Consider the following 20396-nt stretch of genomic DNA (forward strand, 5'->3'; position numbering starts at 1 on the left):
ATCTCAAGTAATTTAAAGTGCTTCTTTGATGCTATGCTCCCAGCCTTCCTTAGTATTTAATACTGTGTTATCAGCACTGTTGTAACACTGATGATTTAACCAGAATGGGAAAAAATGTAGTTTTGCATTTCTTCTCTCCAGTTATCCCTCAAAACATTGTACTGGCTCAAGCAACAAAGTTAGTGGGATTTACAGATTAGCTTATTTTTACAAAAGCGAGAAACCTATTTTGGTTAGGTCAGGCTAGGTTAGATCAGGTCAGGCTAGGCTGGGTTAGGTTAGGCTAGGTTAGATCAGGCTAGGCTAGGCTGGGTGAGGAGCATGTCATGCAGCATGGAGACATTTGGGGTTAGAAACTCCTTTCTCGGGCACTGCAGCACTGTTCCTGCTTGGTGCTACACACGGTGACGTCGTGGGTGGGGGAAGAGGGAAGAGGAGGGGTGATCTCCCAGCAAACAGCTGCTGCAGCTGTGAAGAGAAAAAAGGAGAAAGACCAGGAGCAGCCGCGGCAATCCAACCCCTGCAACAGGTAACGTCCCCGGAGCGGAGGTGACCGAGGCAGCTCAATCCGAAAAGCAAGGGGAAATAAAGCGGGGTGGGATGTGCCTGTGAGAGAAAAGCACATCTTTGGTGCGGGTTCTCTGCAGCTCTTCTCCTGCAGCCTGTGGCAGGGCGGGACGGGGAAGGAGCAGAAGTTCAGACCAGTGTGAGTTAAAAGGAAACCGTGTCAGCGGAGGGGCTTTTCTGTCAGACCTGCCCTTCAGAAAAAAAGAAAAAAAAAAAAAAAAAAAAAAGGAACGTCGCTCTCTGGTTTCAGCGTGAGGGCTGCTTCCTCATGTGCGGCCAGCCAGCACGGGCTGACGGGCAACAGAGAGCGCGGTCGCTGTGGCGGCCGGGGAGCGCCCAGCCCGCAGAGGCCTGTGTGGGACGGGCGGGACGCCTGCGGCGGCCTGCACCCCGACACCGCCCGGGGACACCCCGCGATGGGGCCACAGCCCGCGGGGACGTGGTGCTGCTGCCGAGCAAGGGGAGAAGGGGACGTTTGGGAACGTCCTCTGCTGCCGTGTGTACAAGACCCGAGCGGACTGGTGGTCGACACAGGCGCCTAGGTCTTTCAGCTCGGGGAGTAAAGTGAAGTGGGTAAAGCGAAGCGTTTCTGCTAGGCAAGGTTGAGCACTGGCATTTTGGTATAAAATCAGTCCTAGTAAGTTGTGTGGAACTGAGAACCAAAATGACAGAGAGCAAGTCCAGCCTTCTGGGTACCTTTGCTGCAAGTCCCGTGCCTGCTTCTTTCATCTGTCAGCAATACCAGGAAAGTACCAAAGTGTGCAGTGCTCTCGCGATGCCTTCAATCCGAACGGCATTAAAATCAATTTGGAAGCACTGAAGCACATCACACTACAAGGAATACAGTCATCGGCAATCCCATTTTGCAAACCAGGCACTGGGGAGGCTGAGTGAGGTTTGCAAGGCCAGCCAGCCAGCCTGGGGCAGGGTCGTGAACTGAACTGCTATCTGCAGGCAGCTGCTGCGTTTGCTAGTCTGTGTTTTCCCTTCAAGAGTGTTGCAGAGGCAGACTCTGCGAGGTAAATGTGCACCCATGCCTGCAGTGAGCCGAGGGTAGCAGGAAATGTAATTAAAGCCCATCTCTTGTGGGAGTGACCTTTCAAATAGAAGCAGATGGATGAACTTTCTGTTGTGACGCAAGACTGTTAGGACTGGGAAACAGGTTAACCTCAGTTTGTTCCTGGCTACCTACGAAAATGGACTAGCCATAACTCACTGGGGAAGAGAAAGACCATAGGGGACAATTACACTTCCATTTCCTGTGGTAACACTGAAATCACCTCTTATTCTCTGCATAAGTCTTCACTTCTCTCAAAGGCCTCTCTTTGGTTTTGGGTACCTTTTGTGCGAGGATTAACACAGTAGGGTGAAACCCCATTTGGAGATCCGGCCACTCCTTCACATGGTGGAGAACATCACCGTATGAGAAGCTGGTCCTCCGAGTAATGCTGGCACAACAACAATAAAGCAAAAGTTATTAACTTTTAGGTCACCTCAACCTTTCTGTTCCATCTCTGAACATGAGAGAGCTCCAATCTGATTTAGAGAACTAATTCAGTGACAGATTGCTTTTTCTGTATGAGGAAACGTCTGCAGTCAACATGCATTTGTATGCATGCAGCTGTAACCCTGACCCTTTCAGAAACACGATGTAGTACTTTATTCTGTCAAACATGAATTTTAAAAGCATTTTAATATAATGGCAAAGATATTGAAATTTTGCCCAGAGAAGTTGTGGATGCCCCATTCCTGGAAGTGTTTAAGGCCAGGTTGGCTGGGGCTTTGTGCAGCCTGGTGTAGTGGGAGGTGTTTCACCTCATGGCAGGGGGCGTTGGAACTAGATGAACTTTAAGGTCCCTTCCAACCTAAACCATCCTATGATTCTATGATGCGTGCCAGCACATCTCTATACTTATGGAGAGTTTGGGGTAGTCTGTTACAACATCATGTGCCCATTTCAGAAGTCACCAGTATGTTTAAAAGATCATGAATTTTAACATAAAACAGGCTAAACACTAGCATGAACTACAATTACAAGCATCCTCTTGGTTACACTCTGCTTAGCTAAGATTAAGCGGTTTAAGAATTGCAAAGATGATAATTTTCTATCCAGCTGATGGAGGAAGGGTTCAGAAAATAAGCCTGAACTGCTGAAAGACAAGTTCTGAGGAAGAGAGACAGATGTAGCAAAATAGACTCCAGAAGAAGAGAGAAACTGTGTACTCAGCTTGCATACAGTGCAAAGCCAACATGACAACATCTGACCAAAGGGACTGGTGGGATGCTGACTGGAAAGCCTGAAGATTTTTACAGCTATTCCTGTAACTTTCCTACCCATTACAAGCTCCAGTAATAAGGCAATAAATCACAACAATTTTCTTTTTTTTTTTTTTTCCTTTTTGCAATGTATAGTGTCTCATCTGGTGTTTCACTGTTGTTTGTTTTTGTTGTTATTTTACCACAAGAGAGAAAATGTTGTTCAGCAACAGAGTAGATGGAGTTTTGGGTCAATATTTATAGATCACACTGGATTTTAGTCCAATTCAGCTGTATCATACTTTTTCCAAAAGTAATTTTTATGGATTGTCCCTTGTAGGGTTTTCATGTCTTACTGTCATAGTGTCAATGAGCATTGACGTCTCTTAGGAGGTAAATTAGCCAACAAACCTTTCTGTGCTTATAGAAGTAATTATATGAATAGCAGTCGTCCTGCATAACAGAAAGAGAGGAAGAAAGGCATTTTCTATGACATCCCTAGCATATATTTCAATTAAAAATTTAGATCAGTTTATCTAGGTCAATTTGCAAAAGCACATGGTCTTAGTACAATGCTCGGAATGAAGTATGTGCATTTATCTTATTCACATATTTCTAAACACAGAAAGTCGATGTGTTTGATAATGTGCAGATACAAATGAAAAAAGGGTTGGTGGCAGAGACATATCATGCTGACACATACACAGTGTATGAAGGGACAACTTAAAGAGATCTTACTACTTGTTGGGACAGGAAACAATTGGTGAAACACAGGAGATAAATTATAGTACAAAATTAACAAATTCATTTTCAAAAAAGGTAGACAGGCCTTTTTATAGCTGAAGGACATGCAAACCTCTCTCTCCAGAATAAATGAAAAGAAAATATATGCATGGGAAAGTGAAATCTTGAAGTTTCTCCAGAACCTACAGAATTCTGCAGAAAGTCAGATTATCTGTTAAAATTAAATCAGAATAGCCATAAAAATTAGTCTGCTTCAACAGAAGAAAATGCACTTTGTTAAATGCAATTTGAAACATGAATTGTGCAGAAAGACAAATATCTCATTTTAATGTGCATTGGGAAAACCTGTAGAGCAATTTGGCTAAAACAGAAGATCAGATATCCTTCAGGCTGCATTGAATAAAAACAGATTGAAATGTAGCTTTCTTTTCCTTTTCTTCACCTGCATTTTTATGAACACTTGCATCTGTACTGTGTGCTGAGGACCTTGCAAATTATTTGTGTTGTACTCTAAGTTGTCCTAAGCACATGCTAGGGGCATGTGTTCAGGGAAAAACAGGATTAACATCACCCAGATGCAGAAATCCACATGCTGGTGCCCGCAAGAGTCCAGGTCCCACAGCAGAGCCATGGTGGGTGTGATCCTGCCCATCCCTCCGGTCCATCAAGGCAGAGCCAAGACCTGAGGGGGATTAGTCTCGAATCCATCACTCAGTGTCGTGTCTTTGCTTTGTTACTCTCTCCTCTGGAGACACAAATTTCACTGTATGGCCACAGATCTTCCCAGTCACTGGTGGAAGCTCAGTAAATTTTTCTGGACATGCCCTAGGTATACTAATGAAGAGAGCTTTTGATGTGTGAGGGAGAATACTGTTCTGTGACTATTGACAGACACAGCCAGCTTTCATTGATCTGTTTACAATTTAGTTGTTTTGGTTTGGTTTGGTTTTTGTTTGTGTTGTTTTGTTTTCTGATAAATTAACAAGTCCAAAGAAGGTACAATATCTAGAGATCACAATGTCTGAATGTTTTATTAAATAATACAGTTTGATTTATCACATTCACCTCCACAGCATTACCATGAACACCTATCTCTTTGTGTATGACTTAATGCAGTTCTGTGGACATTCCTGGATATTTACAAATATGATCATCAGGTTCATGTCATTTGGAAAAGGTAGGATTCCTTCTATATTTTTCTTAAACATTTTAAGAGGCAGCGATACACAGAAACATTAAATCATAGACAAAGTTAGGATTATGAATAGGGCATACATAGCTCTGTGTGTCCAGCACCAGTGGCTGTAATTTCAATGAGAAAAACACTGTCTCTTTTATTGAAAAGGCTGAACAATTTGCTGGTACCTGCATTCTGCCTGCACTGCATCAGAAATGAAGCTCTTGTTTTACTAATGAGCTCTAATATTCAGTAGTGTGCCAGCAACATTTGATTTAGACACAGACCTAAATGTGAGTAGGTTGAGTCATTATGGTGAATATTAGTCTTACTGAAGCCACTAGGAGAGAATATCTTTGTGGTTGTTGAGTACAAATTTTTATCTCCCAAAATATGACAACATATTTCTCTTTCAGTTGCTTGGAGTTAAGGCACAAAAATAGAAAACTAATGACTGGAAATTCAAAATAATTTACAGATGGTGGGATGTTGAAGGCACATGACATACCTATTTTGTCATCTACTTGTTTTAGGAAGTGTCATGGGAACAGATACAGGCAAGAACTGCCACAGCTCCTCATGTTTTATACCTTCCTCATGCATTTCCTCAGCATTTCCTCATATTTAGAAATATCCTAAAGGGATATCCCTAAACCAACACATCCTGCACAATGGTTGCCAATGCATCAAATACAGGCACCCCCGTTCTTTTCGCAGCTTCCTGCCCCTGTGTCAAAGCTGCACACACACACACAGTGGCATGCCTCCTCTCCTCCCTAAATCTTTGCTTCTGCTACCCAAAAGTTCAGTACTCTGTGAACTCTATTTTTTTTATTGTCTTCAGGGGCAACAGGGCAAGAGCAAACTCAGCAGTTGGTCTGGACTTTTACTGTATAACCGCCCTCTAATTTTCTTCTACACTTTTTCTGTAGATTCATTGGCCGACACGTTTTACTCCATAGGACTTGTGATGCGCCTTTGTCAGTTGTTGTCTGTTCTGGAGATCCTGCACATCCTCATCGGCATTGATAAAAGCCGTTTCTTCCCCAGGTTTTTGCAGGTATGTCCATTTCTCAAGACCCTCCTTCCACAACGTACACACTTTGGCCATAGTTGGCCCTGGGGACAAAGCCAGGCTGAACTACCCTGAACGGTCCACTCGCACCCTTCCTCAGGGAGCTTGGTCCTGCTAATTGTTTGCTAAGTGCAAGGGTTATATATGAGGGAGTTCTCCCCTCATAACAGAGCTGGCGTGGGAAAGAGCTGCTCTCGTAACTCTTTCTGAACGAGACTGAGTAATGAGTGCCCCACCACCGCTGCAGGTACTGGGGATATGCAGGGTGCCACAGGTGGCTGAGGATATGGCCTCTCCAGCCAACATGTCTGCAGCCAGAAGGCAACATGCTCGGAGACTAGGTTTTACTCGCTAGTTCTTTTCCATGTCGCTTGTTTCCTCACTGACATGTGGATATTTATTTTTAGACAAGCACAAGACAACTCGTTGTGCGGAAGCAAAGACGTGCCAGTGGGAAAACCACCAGCACCTCGAACCTCCTGAATTGCTAGAGAGGGAACTTGGTTTGCTGGAGTTCATGGAGAGTGAAAGGAAAAGAACTGGTTAAGAACAAGAAAGAGAAATTAAGGGACAGAAGAATTAATGCTGGGAGGGGGAAGAAAGGAGAATTGTCGTGTTCTTGCTGTAGGTTCACACACACATACATATGCAAATTGTGGCTGCATATGGAGGTTCTCGTGCTGCTAAAGGTTTTCAGGGTGTATGTTCAACTGTAGGCAGAAAACCAGCCTCAGGATCAGATGCTATAGCAGAAAACAAGATGATTCTCTGACTTTTTCCTTACCACACTCTTGTTTTCTGTTGGAGTTAAACACGGGTTTGGGTATTTTTATTAATGCATTGGAAAAAGTAAAAATGTTTACTTGAATTTACCTTCAAACCTTCCAAATCCTTAGTATTTGAATAATGGTGAAACTGGTGTTGCTCTCAGCAGTCAGAAAGTAGAAGAATAAGAGTAATTAGTTGTGTTTTTAGTTTTCTGGGTAGCCCATTTTTGTCAAATGACATATTACAGGGGTGAAGATGTTCCTCTTTTTAAATCTCCATTAGAAATTGATTGACTAATAGAGATCTCTGTTCTTCATGCTGCTCACCAAGTATGGTATCAAATTTGTCAAAATGCAATTTACTGTTTTTTCCCTGCTTAAATCTACATACTTTTACACAAATCTGGATTTGGAAAGAAAAAAAAAAAAAGCATTAGATCTAATGTAACCTTTTACAAATGTCACGTCATTTCTTGGAGGGAAGACCAGCCCAATAGGGCTGACAGACCTAAAAGAAGGTCTGTCCTGGCAGAGTTTATGCATTTCAAGCCCTGATGTGGTCTGTACTTTTCCTACCTAAGCCTTTAGAAGCAGAGATCAGGGAGGCCTGCACAAACACTGCTCTGTGCCACCACAAAAGACATTAGATGTGAACTGGATAACCTGAACAAGGCCGTGTCTTGGGCACTGCAACTACTGCAGTGCTCTCAAGGGAAGCATAGAGAAGCTGGGTCAGGAAAGGACTCGGCACAGCGACTCCCATTTACCTCACAACAAAGACAGCTTTGGATCCTTACTTGGTTATTTCCCTAAGTGTTGTCTCAACACAAAACCATCTGTCTTACCTTGATGTTATCATCGTTTTCATGCTGTCCAAGCAAGACGTACAGGCTCTTGGATATATATTCTGCCTTGCCACACCTTCCTCCATGTCTCTTGGAAAGAATACATACATTTTCAACAACAGACTGGGAAAGGACACAGCTTATCTTACCGCAGCCTGGTAACTGGACTACTGCAGATAGGGCACTAGCAATAGTTTGGTAGTGGTTGCCCAGTTCTGTGTTCCCATCACTTTTCTGACTCTGGGCATTAAACCCTTTGATGCATCCCTTGGGCTATGTATATTCATGCACATTCACAGCAAAGTTCATCTCAGAGGTGATCACTAGGAAGAGAGAACAGGTGACTGGCCATGCCAGGGAAACACAGGGATGCAGGTAATGTCACCTTGAATAAAACAAGCTGCAAGCACTCCCCTCTAACAGTTGATTGTTTTGTAGCTACAGTAGCAGAGAGAAGCTTTAAGCACAGTTTGGATGAAGAATTTGCTTCATCAGCTTGGAGATACACATTACAGGTAGTGGAAAAGCAAGCTCAGAGGTGTTTTCAGGAAAACCTACTTGGGACAGCCTCATTGAAGAACAGCATCAGGCTACCAGACTTGTAAGAAGAGTTAGGTAGGCCAAGGCCAAGTCACACCGCAGAAGGAAGATAAGTCTCATGTGATGGGTGCTCTGGAGAAAGGGAAGCCAAACGAGGGGCACGAAGTTGGTGCAAAGGTGTGACTCTCACAGCATTTGCAGCTTGAATGACTGAGAGGAGGCCAGGAGAAGAGAATAAGTGTCACGTCATTACAGTTGCCTAAACAGAGAATAATGAAATTTAGTGTTCTGGTCTGAAAGTAAAAGCTTATGGCACTAGTACTTCTGCAAGGGAGAGAGTATTATAGATGCAAGACTGGTGTTTTTATGAACAAAATCCACACGCTATATAAGGGTTTCTGATACTAGTTATGATACTGCACAGTCATGGTTACTAAAAAATGGAAGTGAATGTGCCTGCTCCTGCCCTAGCCTCAGCTAGTCTGATCTGTTCTGTTTCGCTTACTTGCTTCAAATGCGCCGGCTGCCTTATGGAAATTTACGCTGTTCGACAGCACTTGCTGTATCCTGTGAGAGACCAGTGCTGGGAGGGGAAGGAAACTCCAGTTTAACACAAAGATCAAGAAGGAATGAAAAATGAAACCATTGTATTTATGCTTGGTGAGGTGTTAGCACATACTTCCTTTTATGAACATGAAAACACTGGACTTCTGTTCTTTTTTTTTTTTTTTTTTTTTTAAGCAAGAGAGTAGTGGCAGATAATACCATATTTTCATTTGTGCAAGTGACAGATGATTGATAAAAAAATGAGCTGCAGCTTAGTGGATCATATATATGTGTATGTAAACATAGGTGTATACACAAGCCTGCATGTGTGTGCCTCTAAGGGCATAACACTAAAGGACGTTTACTGGAATCTCCTCCTCTCCAGGCAGCAGCCTGCCACCCCTTGCTGCAAAGCTCCCCAGCCTCTCGCTAAGAGCTGCTTCTACCTCTGATTTCTCTGAGTTAGAGAAGGTGTGAGTGCTATGAAAAAAAAGGTCACAATGTCTTAAGGGCGAATAGAGGTAAACAAGCAGGCAGCCTCCTAATTTAGATGGAAGGGGGGTGTGATGCCACGGTCCATCCTCGTGAAGTCATGACATGTGCACTGGGCAGCCAGGCCTGCGTGCTGCCCAGAGAGTTTTTTCGGGAGCAAGGTCACGGGTGGTGTTCAGCCTCAGTCTCTGTGGCTGCTTAGTGCATCCCACGTCTTGTTGGCTGAGGCTGCAGTCTAGCAGGAGCAAAAAGACCGGCAGGGGACCTACTTTGTGTTCCCTGCTATTGCAGGTGCTTAACCTGCTTTACACAGTCTGATCTCTGACTTAATTGTGTGCAACTAATGCAGCTGATTGCTTGCACCACTGCCCTGTCCAAGCACGAGTCCTGTGGCAGAGGAGATCTGCAGAGCCCCAGACAGGTGGTACTTTCCACCTCTTGTGCATCTGCTTGTGCCCGGGGAGAGAAGGAACACTGCAGCCTCTCCCGCTCCCAGGCCATGAGCCTGGATCTCCACAGCTGCTCCGTCTCATCAGCCAGAGCTCATCCTTTTGAAACTCCGGAGGGTAGTTACTTTTCTACAGCTCACCCTCCCTTCTCATTGAAATAACGATCAGCTCCCAACCACTTGATCCTACAGTTTTCTAGCACTTTTCCGCCCAGCACCACCTGTTGGGGAGCGAGTGACTGTTTGAAAAATCTGCCAGCTCTCACATCAAAAAAATACACTGACCTTTTCATTATCACAATATAGCTTTTGTCTCCAGGTGAGACAATTCCCTGTGCCAATTCCCTGAAATATCTATAACACTAACGGAATTGCAGATTTCTCCCTCCACAGCCCAATCTGAATTTAGGGTCTGTAACAAATAGCCTCCACTGCCAGCGCTGCACTCCTGTACCATCTTTCACCAAAGTCCTTTTAACTCAGATTCTTTTTTTTTTTTTTTTTCTTCTCTAGGACATAATCCCAGTCAATACTCACACTGATTTTTACCTTTGTTTTAACTTCCCTCTTGTGACGGTTGTCCCACTATGCTTCTCCTATCTCTGTTATAACTGGTTTCAGATCCTGCAGCAGGACTTCCAGTTTCCCCACTTTCTTGCCAGGTTCCTCAGTGTACACAGGACTTACTAACTCTCACTCTGTTTCCTGGCCTGTCAACACCCTGCCTTCTTAGAATTCACTTCCAGAGTTAGGGACCAACGGGGGTTGGCTGCACAAGATGACAGACTTGATAGAGAGGTTGCCAAACCATTTTATCTGTTGTGGTCTCTCAGTTCTTTCCAAGATGAGGAACTAGATCTTTAGGGGATGGATATGCTCTCTTTCTGTATGAAAAACTGCATTCACGTAATTTTGCTGAATAGTGAAGTGACAGCTGTATATTTTTGTGTCTTCTTTATCTGACAAATGTGGTTTGCAAAAAATAAAAATAAAAAAATAGTCTGTAGCCAAATGTTCCACACAAGAACTGGTAAACATGATGCAGCAAAACTACTGCACAAACTTGCTAAGAGGCTGATTCCTGTTTTAGTTTAAGGAAGGAGTGATGGGAAGGGGAAAACCAGTGTAGAAGAATGACCACACTTAGAAAAATCACCATGTTAATTGGTTTCCATTTCATGACTTTTCAGAGGCTTGACGTCTTACTCATAACATCATTCCAATCTAAGGTGGTTAAAGAAAACGTGACTCCATGTGCCAGTTGATATAAAAAAAAAATGAAGCCATACTGATGCAAAACAGCTGAACGTATGCATGTTTCCCCTTTAACTCTTTCAAACAGACTGTAAATCAGACTGAACCAGTGGTTCAGGGATACTTTCACAGGACACTCTCAGCAGTACTGAGTACTACAGCTATATTTGTTTTACAGGACAGGGCATGAATATGGATATGAAACTTGCCCAAGAAAGCTCCAAAAAGATATGCTTATTTTTAAATTCTTGAGCTCTAGTATTGACTAAATATTTTTTAAGCTAGGGATGCTGCCTTTTAATCTATCTTTCTACCTTTTCATTTGTAAAGGCACACCTTGTGGGTCAGCTAAGGTTCAACCACTAAGAAAATGTTGTTGTAACACAAATATTATGGCAGCAACTGTCATAAATGATAAGCTGAAATCCATCTGTTCTGGCCAGGAATAAGGAGGGAAGAAAACCAAGAGTGTCTACTTTTCTTCCTACCTTCTGCAAATCTTCTGTGAGAGAGATCCCTCAGGATCCAAACCTCGAAGCTATGGAAAGCAGGGCTGGGACTGTGAGACTACCACTTTCTTGCATAATGTCTGCCCAAGGGTCTTCTGCATCCTGTGGCCTCCTAGGCAGTCCCCACGCAAGGAGGTCAGTGCTGCAGTTTGCCCCACAGGCACTGGGGCACAGCAGGTATCATCCTTGCTCACAAGAGCAAGACCATTTTAACCTTATTTTAAATTCAGCTGTCTCATCCACAGGTTTCTTGGGCTACAAACCCAAGTCATCCCCATTGGCAAGCAAACCTCCACCCTTACCGTAGTAGATGTATCACTACAGGCCTGTCAGTCTCTCTTCAGTGCCTGGTAAAATTTTGGAGAAAATATTTCTGGGAGTTACAGAAAAACCCCTGAAAGACAATGCGGTCACTGGTCACAGCCAGCACGGGTTCACAAGTGGAAAGTCCTATTTAACGAACTTAATTTCCTTTATGACAAGGTTACCCAACTAATTGAGCAAGGGAAGCCAGTTGATGTGATCTTTTTGGATTTCAGCAAAGCTTTCATAGTGTTTTTCACAGTATCCTACTGGACCAAACATCCAGCATCCAGCTACACAAATCCATAACGCGATGGGGTGAACAATTGGCTGTCGGGTGGGGCTCAAAGGGTTATAGTAAATGGAGTTACATCAGGCTGGTGGACAGTCACTAGTTGCGATCTGCAGGGCTCCATTTTAGGGACAGTTCTTTTTAATACTTTCATAAGTGACTTGACTGCAGAACTTGAAGGTACACTAAGTAAGTTTGTAGATGACACTAAATTCGGAGGAGCTGGGACAGGGGAGGGTCAGGCTGGGTGTTAGGGAAAGGTTCTGCACCCAGAGGGTGGTCGGGCACTGGGACAGGCTCCCCAGGGCAGTGGTCATGGCACCGAGCCTGTTGGAGTTCAAGAAGTGTTTGGACAATGGACTTGGTCTGATTTTTGGGTGGTTTTGTGCACAGCCAGCAGTTGGATTTGATGATCCTTCCAGCTGAGGATATTCTGTGCTTCTATGATCACACTGCCCTGAGATGGGGGCCCATGGGTTCTTGAACAAAAGGTATGACAAGAAATGAAATGTTCATTGGAGCCTGTGTAAAACAAATCAGATTCATCTGTGTCCTCCTGTTTTGCCAAAATGACACAAAAATGAGAGCTACAGAAGATGGCATGTGAATTCACAATTCTTTTTCCCTTTCAGATCACTGAGAGAATAATTGTTTTATTTGTCGTGATCAACAGTCAGGAAGAAGTTCAAGGGAAATACATTGTGTGTGTTTTGTTTTTCCTTTGGAATTTATTAGATGTGGTCAGGTAAGAAGTCCATGGTGAAACTGTGAAGGGAACATGGCTAATTCTTGCAAGCAGAGCCCCCCCCTTCCCCCCACCCATGTTTCATGCTCATCATTTCACTCTATCAAAATTGTCAGAAAAGCGTATTATCCATTTTAAAGAAAAACTTGGACCTCGTAAGCTACCTATTGATTTTTAGAATAATTAGCATATCTAAGAGACAGTGTGATTTACACAAGTAAATCACTGCATTAATATTTCTAGTTCAAAGGATTTGACATTCTTAACAAAAATGTGTATGGAAATCACAACTATCTCCTCAGGAATGGTAATTTTCCAAACTGATTTACAATCATTTTTTTTTTTTTTTTAATATTTAAGAGCACACCTGTTTATTTTAACATCATGTGTTTATGCAAGACTGACAGCACGGTAAGGCAGCACACGCAGAACTTCTTACTAAGACCAAAAGATTATTCTTGGTTAATTACACTGTGCTTTTCAAACAGCCAAGGAGCACCTGCTGCAGAGAGGGAGAGTTTTAGTATAGCTGGACATACATCACACCACAGAGAGAACTCACATGAGGCAAAATAGATAGGAACACAGTCCAGGATTTTTATCCCAAAAGTTCTGTACAGTGGAGGGTGACCAGTACCTCTCCCTGGTAAAATGTGATGGTGAAAATTCTATCTTGCTGATTTTTGCATTGATATCTGCAGTCAGTAACATTTTTCAAATGTTATTTAAGCCTCTGTGGATCTCAGTTTGTAGACTTACAAGGAAGGCATATGAAGTTAAGAACTGTTCAAACAAGACACAGCCCTTATGACAACCTCCATACAGAAGCAAATATCTTTATGTATTACACACCACCTGCTAAAATAGCTCTCTGCTATTTTGAATACATTATTTTCAGGACTGACTGGGGAATATGGATTTAGGCAGCAGAGGAAATGTGTGTTACAAAAGAGAGCTGAAAAAGGAAAATGACTGTTAGGATTGATAAGAAAGGTTTTAAGTCAGCTTCAGACTATTTGTACTACATGTGTTAATAAATTACTACATCTTAATTATTTGACTTATCATTCCATTCCATTTCTTATTGAATTTTATAAAGCTAAAAAAGTAGAACTTAATCTCAAATGAAAACATTCTGTGCAGATACGGAGAAGCCAAAAGTGTAAATAATATTAGCTGTTCAGTCCTGACAATGCATAATTATTTTCCATCATTGCTAAAGAACACGGTCCAACATCACAGCAATAACAGTGACTCTTTAATAAGCAAGATACTGTGGTCTGAAGCAGCAAATGAACAATTCAAACAAGAACGCATAAAATAACTCATACTGAATTAGAAATCATTTCTGGTTTATTTTACAGTATCTGTGCTGAGCCCCAGCAACCAAAGCAACAGATGTCTATAAGTATGCTGGAAATTATCCCATCTGTCAGCATAGTAGTCTTAAAGTATTATAAATTCTTCATTCTTCAGGGACATACATATCCTGTGCATTATGGCTGATGATATACTGAGGGCATATACTGTGAAGCTTCCCATATTTGAGCTTTCTTGCTTATAACAAAAACACTAATGAAAAAAATTGAGACAATCTGGAGGTTGTGGAGGGCAAGCCTGAGAGAAGATGGTACATTTCCAGCCTATCAAACTCCTCTTCTACAATCTGGGAATAATATAATATTAGTCAAATGAACAAATACAAGGCATGTACAGGAAGTTTTTTTAATGCTGGTTCTATCTGTCAGAAACAGTTCTGGCTAACAGTGGCTTACAAATCTTTTTTTTTTAGATATCTCTAGCACAACCACACGGCAAAGAGCCTTCCAAATAACCAAAAAAAAAAGTGATCAGATAAGTTTCTCCAGTATCTGGAAAGCCACTAGATTGTTTGTAGATCATACAGGCTCACTAGCATTAGATCATCTTTGGAGACTGAAATCCTAGGCATTCTGGTCTCCTAGTGAGCAAAACCAACACCCACATTAAAAAATAAAAAATAAAAATGCTGCAATACATTGGACTGTAGCTGCTTTTTTTTTTAACCAGTGACCCCTTCTGATGCCTGGAGGAGGGGCAGCTGTTGTGCTGTAGATGAGTGAGTACCTTTTATTATCTCACTGTTTAGCCTCCTCCACTAGTGCTTTAGCCATTTCAGCAGTCGTAAATGAGCATTTTGTCAATCCCAAGCAACGGTCAGACTCTATGTGCCCCTCTCAGTTGTAACATCCCTATCTGAAATCTGTTTTCTGGTGAACCGATGTGAAATCTTCTTGTTTTCTGAGAGCACCTTTGGGCTGGAGGGCCATATTGCTGTCTGCCTGCTCTAGGTAGCACCGCAGACAAGGCTTCTGAAACAATGAACCATCAGTTTTCAGACCTGAACACCAGCCAGCATGAACAAAATTTCTGCAGATCTGCTCTGAAAGATTCTCAGATGGGCACCTCCACGCTCTTCTGCAACTGCCTCAGATTTTTCAATAGCATTTCTTTAAATAGAAAGAAGCTTATAAAGATGCTTATAAATAAACATTCTTTAAATGCTTGTTCCTTCTGAGTCATCTGCTCTCCTGTTGCTGCAGGTACACTTACAACATGTTAGCAAGGACAGGAATATACTACCTACCACTGACATGGCTGAACTTCTCACTGTGCATCCTGCTCTATCCCCTTTCAGTTCTGGCTAAAGGTAAGGAGATGGCCAGGCTGTATGGGGCTTTGAGCCCCTGGTTTAGGGGTAGGTGTCCCTGGGGGTGTTGGAATTGCTGGTGGATCTTTAAGGTCCCTTCCAACCCAAACTGTTCAATGATTCTGTGATTCTATGGGAAGGGGACCAACCACTTGCTTCGTTAATCTTCTCCAATAAAATTTGATCAGTTTGATTGTCATTTGTGTTTTTAAGATATTTTGTGTTGCTGAAGTACTTACAAATGTTTATGCACTGTCTTATTAACCTCTGTATCACCTATCTGCCTCTTTTCTCTACTTTTTTTTTTCTCCTTATTTGGGGTTCTGTTTGCTTTTTAACAGTACGGGAAAACACTTACCTTTCTGGATAAACAAAATAGCTCCTTGAAAGACAGAAAAATTCCCCATTCCAGACAGACCACATCAGCCTGCAAATAGCAAAGCTGCCTGTTCCCCCACTGAACCTGACACTAGCAGCTTAGGCCATGCTTAGTTGCTTATCACACTTACACCAGCAAATGTCCCCACTGAGATCAAACTGACAACAGTGCAGCTATGGCAGTGGCAGAATTTGTTATTGAATAGTAAACTTTGCTAATTCTAGTGTTAAGAGCAATTAACATCGCAGACTTATGAAACTGAACTCAAGGAGAAAGTAGCATGTACATATGCATACAAACAACATGCTAAATTCGGTATATAATACGGCTATCTGTGCCTTCCAGGTAACTGACTTTTTTACATGAAGCTTTTTGATGATCTTCCACCTCCTTTTGACTAACGATTTACTCTGTTATGTTACAGCATTTGCAATCTATGTATCGCTGCCTTATTTTGAAACCTTTGGCACATACTCCATCAAGCTACCATTACCATTCGCCTTCTCAATCTACTTCCCCTATGTTCTGAAAATGTACCTGCTAGTACTGTTTATAGGTAAGTATCTCATCTTCCAGAAAGCCAACTCGCAACACAGCTGCAATACAGCTGCAAAACAACTAAAAATCAAAATCAAATCAGCCCAGCTCCTTTCAGAAACTGTAAATCTCTCTGCAACATCTACCAAGTACTGCAGGGAAGGTCATCACCAGCTGGTTTGAATTCTGATACCTTTCAAACACAAATAATTGGTTCTGAAACACGGCGTTTGTGTTGGAGGGATAAAAATAAAATATATATGTATATATATAAAAGTACTTTAATGATCTTGGCCCGACATACACTTATGGAAGTCTTTTTTTAATCAATTTCCATTTGGTCATATGCTCATTCTATGCTACCCTTCCCCACTCATTCCTCCCAGCTGGCAATGAAGACTTACATCTATATTAAAACTTCTACAGCCAATTTAACCATCAAAGGGATGGCAAAGAAAATCCCCAAGTTGTGTATAAATAGGCCTCTTCTCCTTTTCAACCATATATTGTTGAAAAATTTGAACTACAACTAACCTTACAGCCAAGCCTTTGTTCTGTCATTAGTTTTAATACTAACTGGAATAATCTCATCATTGTAAAGTAGTGTTCTGTTCTTCAGTTCACAGAAGGGACTGTTCAGGGTTGCCAGACAAAGACTCATACTGTTCCTCCTAAATGAACTAAAGCTGGTTTGGTCTCCCCTCCTTTGTTCTTACATAATTTTGTGTTTCAATTCAGGTATGTGCTTTATCATGCAGAACCTCTTCTCAGAAAGGAAGGCTCACCTAGGGACTGGCAACATCAAAAAGAAAAGAAGCTAAGTTGATACCTTGTTTTGAAATAAGAAATACACTCCCAGTGGGCTGCTGCGTATTATAAGCAAAGAAAAATAAGACAAAGATTTTCAATGCACAACTCCTGTTTGGATGCACACTATCCAGCTGTGTTGAATTTTCAGAAAACAAAGGTCTCAAATGCACCTCAAAAATGTAGCCGCTCAGAATAACTAGATAGTTTTTCAAGTTTTGACTTCAAATGTCAGGAATTTTTTAAATGAATATATTTTTTCTAACATATCTAAGAGAACTCAGGAAAAAAAAATTGAAAAGAGTGCCTCGACCCACAATAATTACACTAACAATACTTGTTTTCATGTTAATTCTTGCCTCATCAAAAACAGGTATTCTGCAACAACAACAAAATTACTTAATGTATGATTATTCTACATTAGGCAAACATGTATGTTTATATATATATAAATATTAAATTGGTTAGAGCTGGAATGTCTCAAGGAGCAGACGCTGGAAACCTATGAGATTCACCTGCTGATTAGCCCCAATAATTCACAAAGGATCCCTTCACTTCTCAAAAAAGATTCCAGAAAATGCAACTAAAGCATGAAGGCAAGTGACCTTGGTCACTTAAGAAGGTACTCATCTACTGTATGCCCAAGGGGATATTTAAGGGGCATAAGCAAGGCTTGTAATCATGTTTCTGGCAGACATTAAGAATCTCTTTCCTTGCAATGATTTTTCTTCCATGCTGAACAGCAAACAGGTGACCAAAAGAAACGTGATCAAGTCAGACTAAATCTATGTTGTTTGAAGTGAAGGTCTTGACCATCAAAACCCATGTGCAAAATTCTACTTTTTGTAGAAGACGCAGTTTTACTCAAGTGCATCGCCCCTCATACTTCCGTAGGACTACCTGTGAGAACAGGGACAGAATACAGTCTCTTTGAAACTTGGTGTCAAGAACATGGGTAACAACCCAGGGAACTCTGTAAAATAGAAAATAGACTATACTTGCTGACAAATAATTACTTAGAGGTAGGCAAGGGCTTTTCTTATGTTTCATTTGTATTGCTTATCATCTGCATTTGAGTTCATGCAGGTGGGGAAGAAAAGTGAGGTTATTTTTTTTTTAAACTTGAATGAAATCTGGGGGGAGGGAGTTACAAGGGAAATGAATGCAATCGCGTTACGAAGAGGCTGTTGTTACAACTTTCTAAGCCATGCAGCTTAAGAGGGTGTTCAGACTGTTGTAACTGGGAACAACTGGGGCTGGTCCTTATGAGCTAAGCTGTTACGAAAAGTCACCTACTATTGCTTTTATTTAATATATGTGGCAGACAATGTCTGCAGACTGCTGTGACTACTGGAGTATTTATGAAGCATAAGCAACAGGGTCACACATGCAATAGTTTAATGGGCAACCCCAGATATTTTGAAAGCGCTGCAGACAGAGTTAGTTACTTGGACCTTATCAGAGACAGAGGTACTTTCACTTTGCACTTCTGTCTGACCCAAACTGATTCACGTGTAGACAGTCTGGATAAAGAAGAGTATAAAGCAGCTGAAGAGGATGGCAGCTTTGAAGAAGAGAGCCCAAACAAGAAAACTTCATAATCAATTGACTGTAACACACAAAAGGTGAAACAGAGACGTGTTCCCCTCTGGCAATTCAATATAATGCTTTTGCTGTAAAACTGTAGAGAATCAACATCGTGTATGGGGAAGCATGACATATATTGCGTTGAGTTTACGTGGCAAGTGTTTTGGCAGTGGGGAAGCTGCAAGGATGGCTTCTGTGAGAAGAGGCCAGGAGCCGACCCTTTGCCAGACACAAGCAGTTCCAACTGGCTCCAAAACAGAGCCACTGTGGGACAACACCAAGCCCATTAACAATGCTGGCTGCACCTGTGAAAACATATTTACAAAAGGGTAAAAAAAAATGTGCAGCAGCTCTGAGGACGAGGAGTGAGAAAATGTGAGCTAAACAACCCTGCAGACATCAAGGCGGGAAAAAAGAAGGGGGAGGAGGTGCTCCAAGCATCAGAGCAGAGCCCTGCAGTCTGTGAAGACCACGGTGGAGCAGGCTCTGCCCCTGCAGTTCGTGGTAGACCACATCGGAACAGATCTCTGTGCTACAGCCTGTGGAGGACCCCACACCAGAGCAGTGGTTATGTCCTGAAGGAAGATGCAGCCGTGGAAAGCCTGTGCTGGAGCAGCCTCCCGGCAGGAACTGTAGCTTGAGGGACCCGTGCTGGAGCAGCCTTTTCTAGATGAACTGTGCCCACAGAAACGACGCATGCTGGAGCAGTTCTTAGCTGCAGCCCATGGGAAGGACCCATGCTGGAGCGGTTTCTGAAGGACTGTGTCACAGGGGAGGGACTCCACACTGCAGCAAGGGAGAAGTGTGAGGTGGAAGATGCAGAAGAAATGAAGTGCTGTGGACTGATTACAGCCTCCATTCCTCATCCCTCCTGTACCACTCAGAAGAGTCAGGAATGAAGGAGTAAAGTTGAGCCTGGGAAGAAGAGGGAGGTGGGAGAAAGGTGTTTTAGAGCTGTGCCTGTGTTTCTCACCGCCCTGTTTTTATTTGGCAATAAACTGATCTTCTCCCAGTCAAGTCTGTTTTGCCCGTGATGGTAACTGGTAAGGAATCGCCATGTCTTCATCTCTACACTACCCATGAGATTTCTCATACGGTTTTCTCCCTGTCCTCTTGAGGAGGCGAGGTGGGCGCCTAGCAGCCAACCAACATCGAGAGCCACCACAGATACTCATACTAAGCCATGTTTATTATTTTATGATTTATATATACATATATACATACATATATATACACATATATACAGATACATACATATATATATACATACATATATATCAGCATGTAACACTCTCCCTTTGCATTGATTCTTATAGCTGGCTAAAAGACTGGAAATGTAGAAGGATTCTTCAAAGTCACTGTGAGAAGGAACCCCGAACAGTGAAGTTATTTTCAGGAGACTCCCCCACCCTACTTCTCGTGCAGAGCTAACTTGGGGCAGGCCACTAACTTCAACTCTGCTTTACTTAATTTCTGGAAAAGAAAACTCAGGATTGGGCAGGCAAAAAGGTGCCTTAAAAGTTGCCTAACTTAATTTTTGGGAACTTAAACCTTTGATCAAAATTTAACTCAGTCTTGATATCCCAGCTCACCTGTATCTCCATTCAAGTTCCATATCATCTGATATTGGAATAAAAATAAGTGCTTTTCTCACATATATAAACAGACAAAAAGAACCAACTGCATAGACAAGGTTGAAGGAGCATCACTAGGAAGTGATATATAATTGAAAGTGACTAAACAGGCTCTTTAGGAATAGAAGGCTACTACCACATTTGTCTGACATTAAAAAAAGTCATATAAACAATGGTGTAAAAGTAGAATTATAAGGATTACA

At 42.2% G+C, this 20396-nt stretch overlaps 1 protein-coding gene across 1 annotated transcript; it reads left to right on the forward strand.

The window, feature by feature from the left end:
• The first annotated feature begins 400 nt into the window (after positions 1–400).
• Positions 401–19571, forward strand: HACD4 (3-hydroxyacyl-CoA dehydratase 4). Its single transcript, XM_083819239.1, has 7 exons — positions 401–529; positions 4641–4744; positions 5677–5804; positions 12448–12560; positions 15143–15249; positions 16053–16184; positions 16904–19571. Exons 2-7 carry the CDS (start codon positions 4648–4650, stop codon positions 16984–16986), a joined length of 660 nt encoding a protein of 219 aa, XP_083675365.1. The 5' UTR covers positions 401–529; positions 4641–4647; the 3' UTR covers positions 16987–19571.
• The last annotated feature ends 825 nt before the right edge of the window (positions 19572–20396 follow it).

Source organism: Anser anser (assembly GCF_964211835.1).
Source record: "Anser anser genome assembly, chromosome: Z".
Lineage (NCBI taxonomy): Eukaryota > Metazoa > Chordata > Aves > Anseriformes > Anatidae > Anser > Anser anser.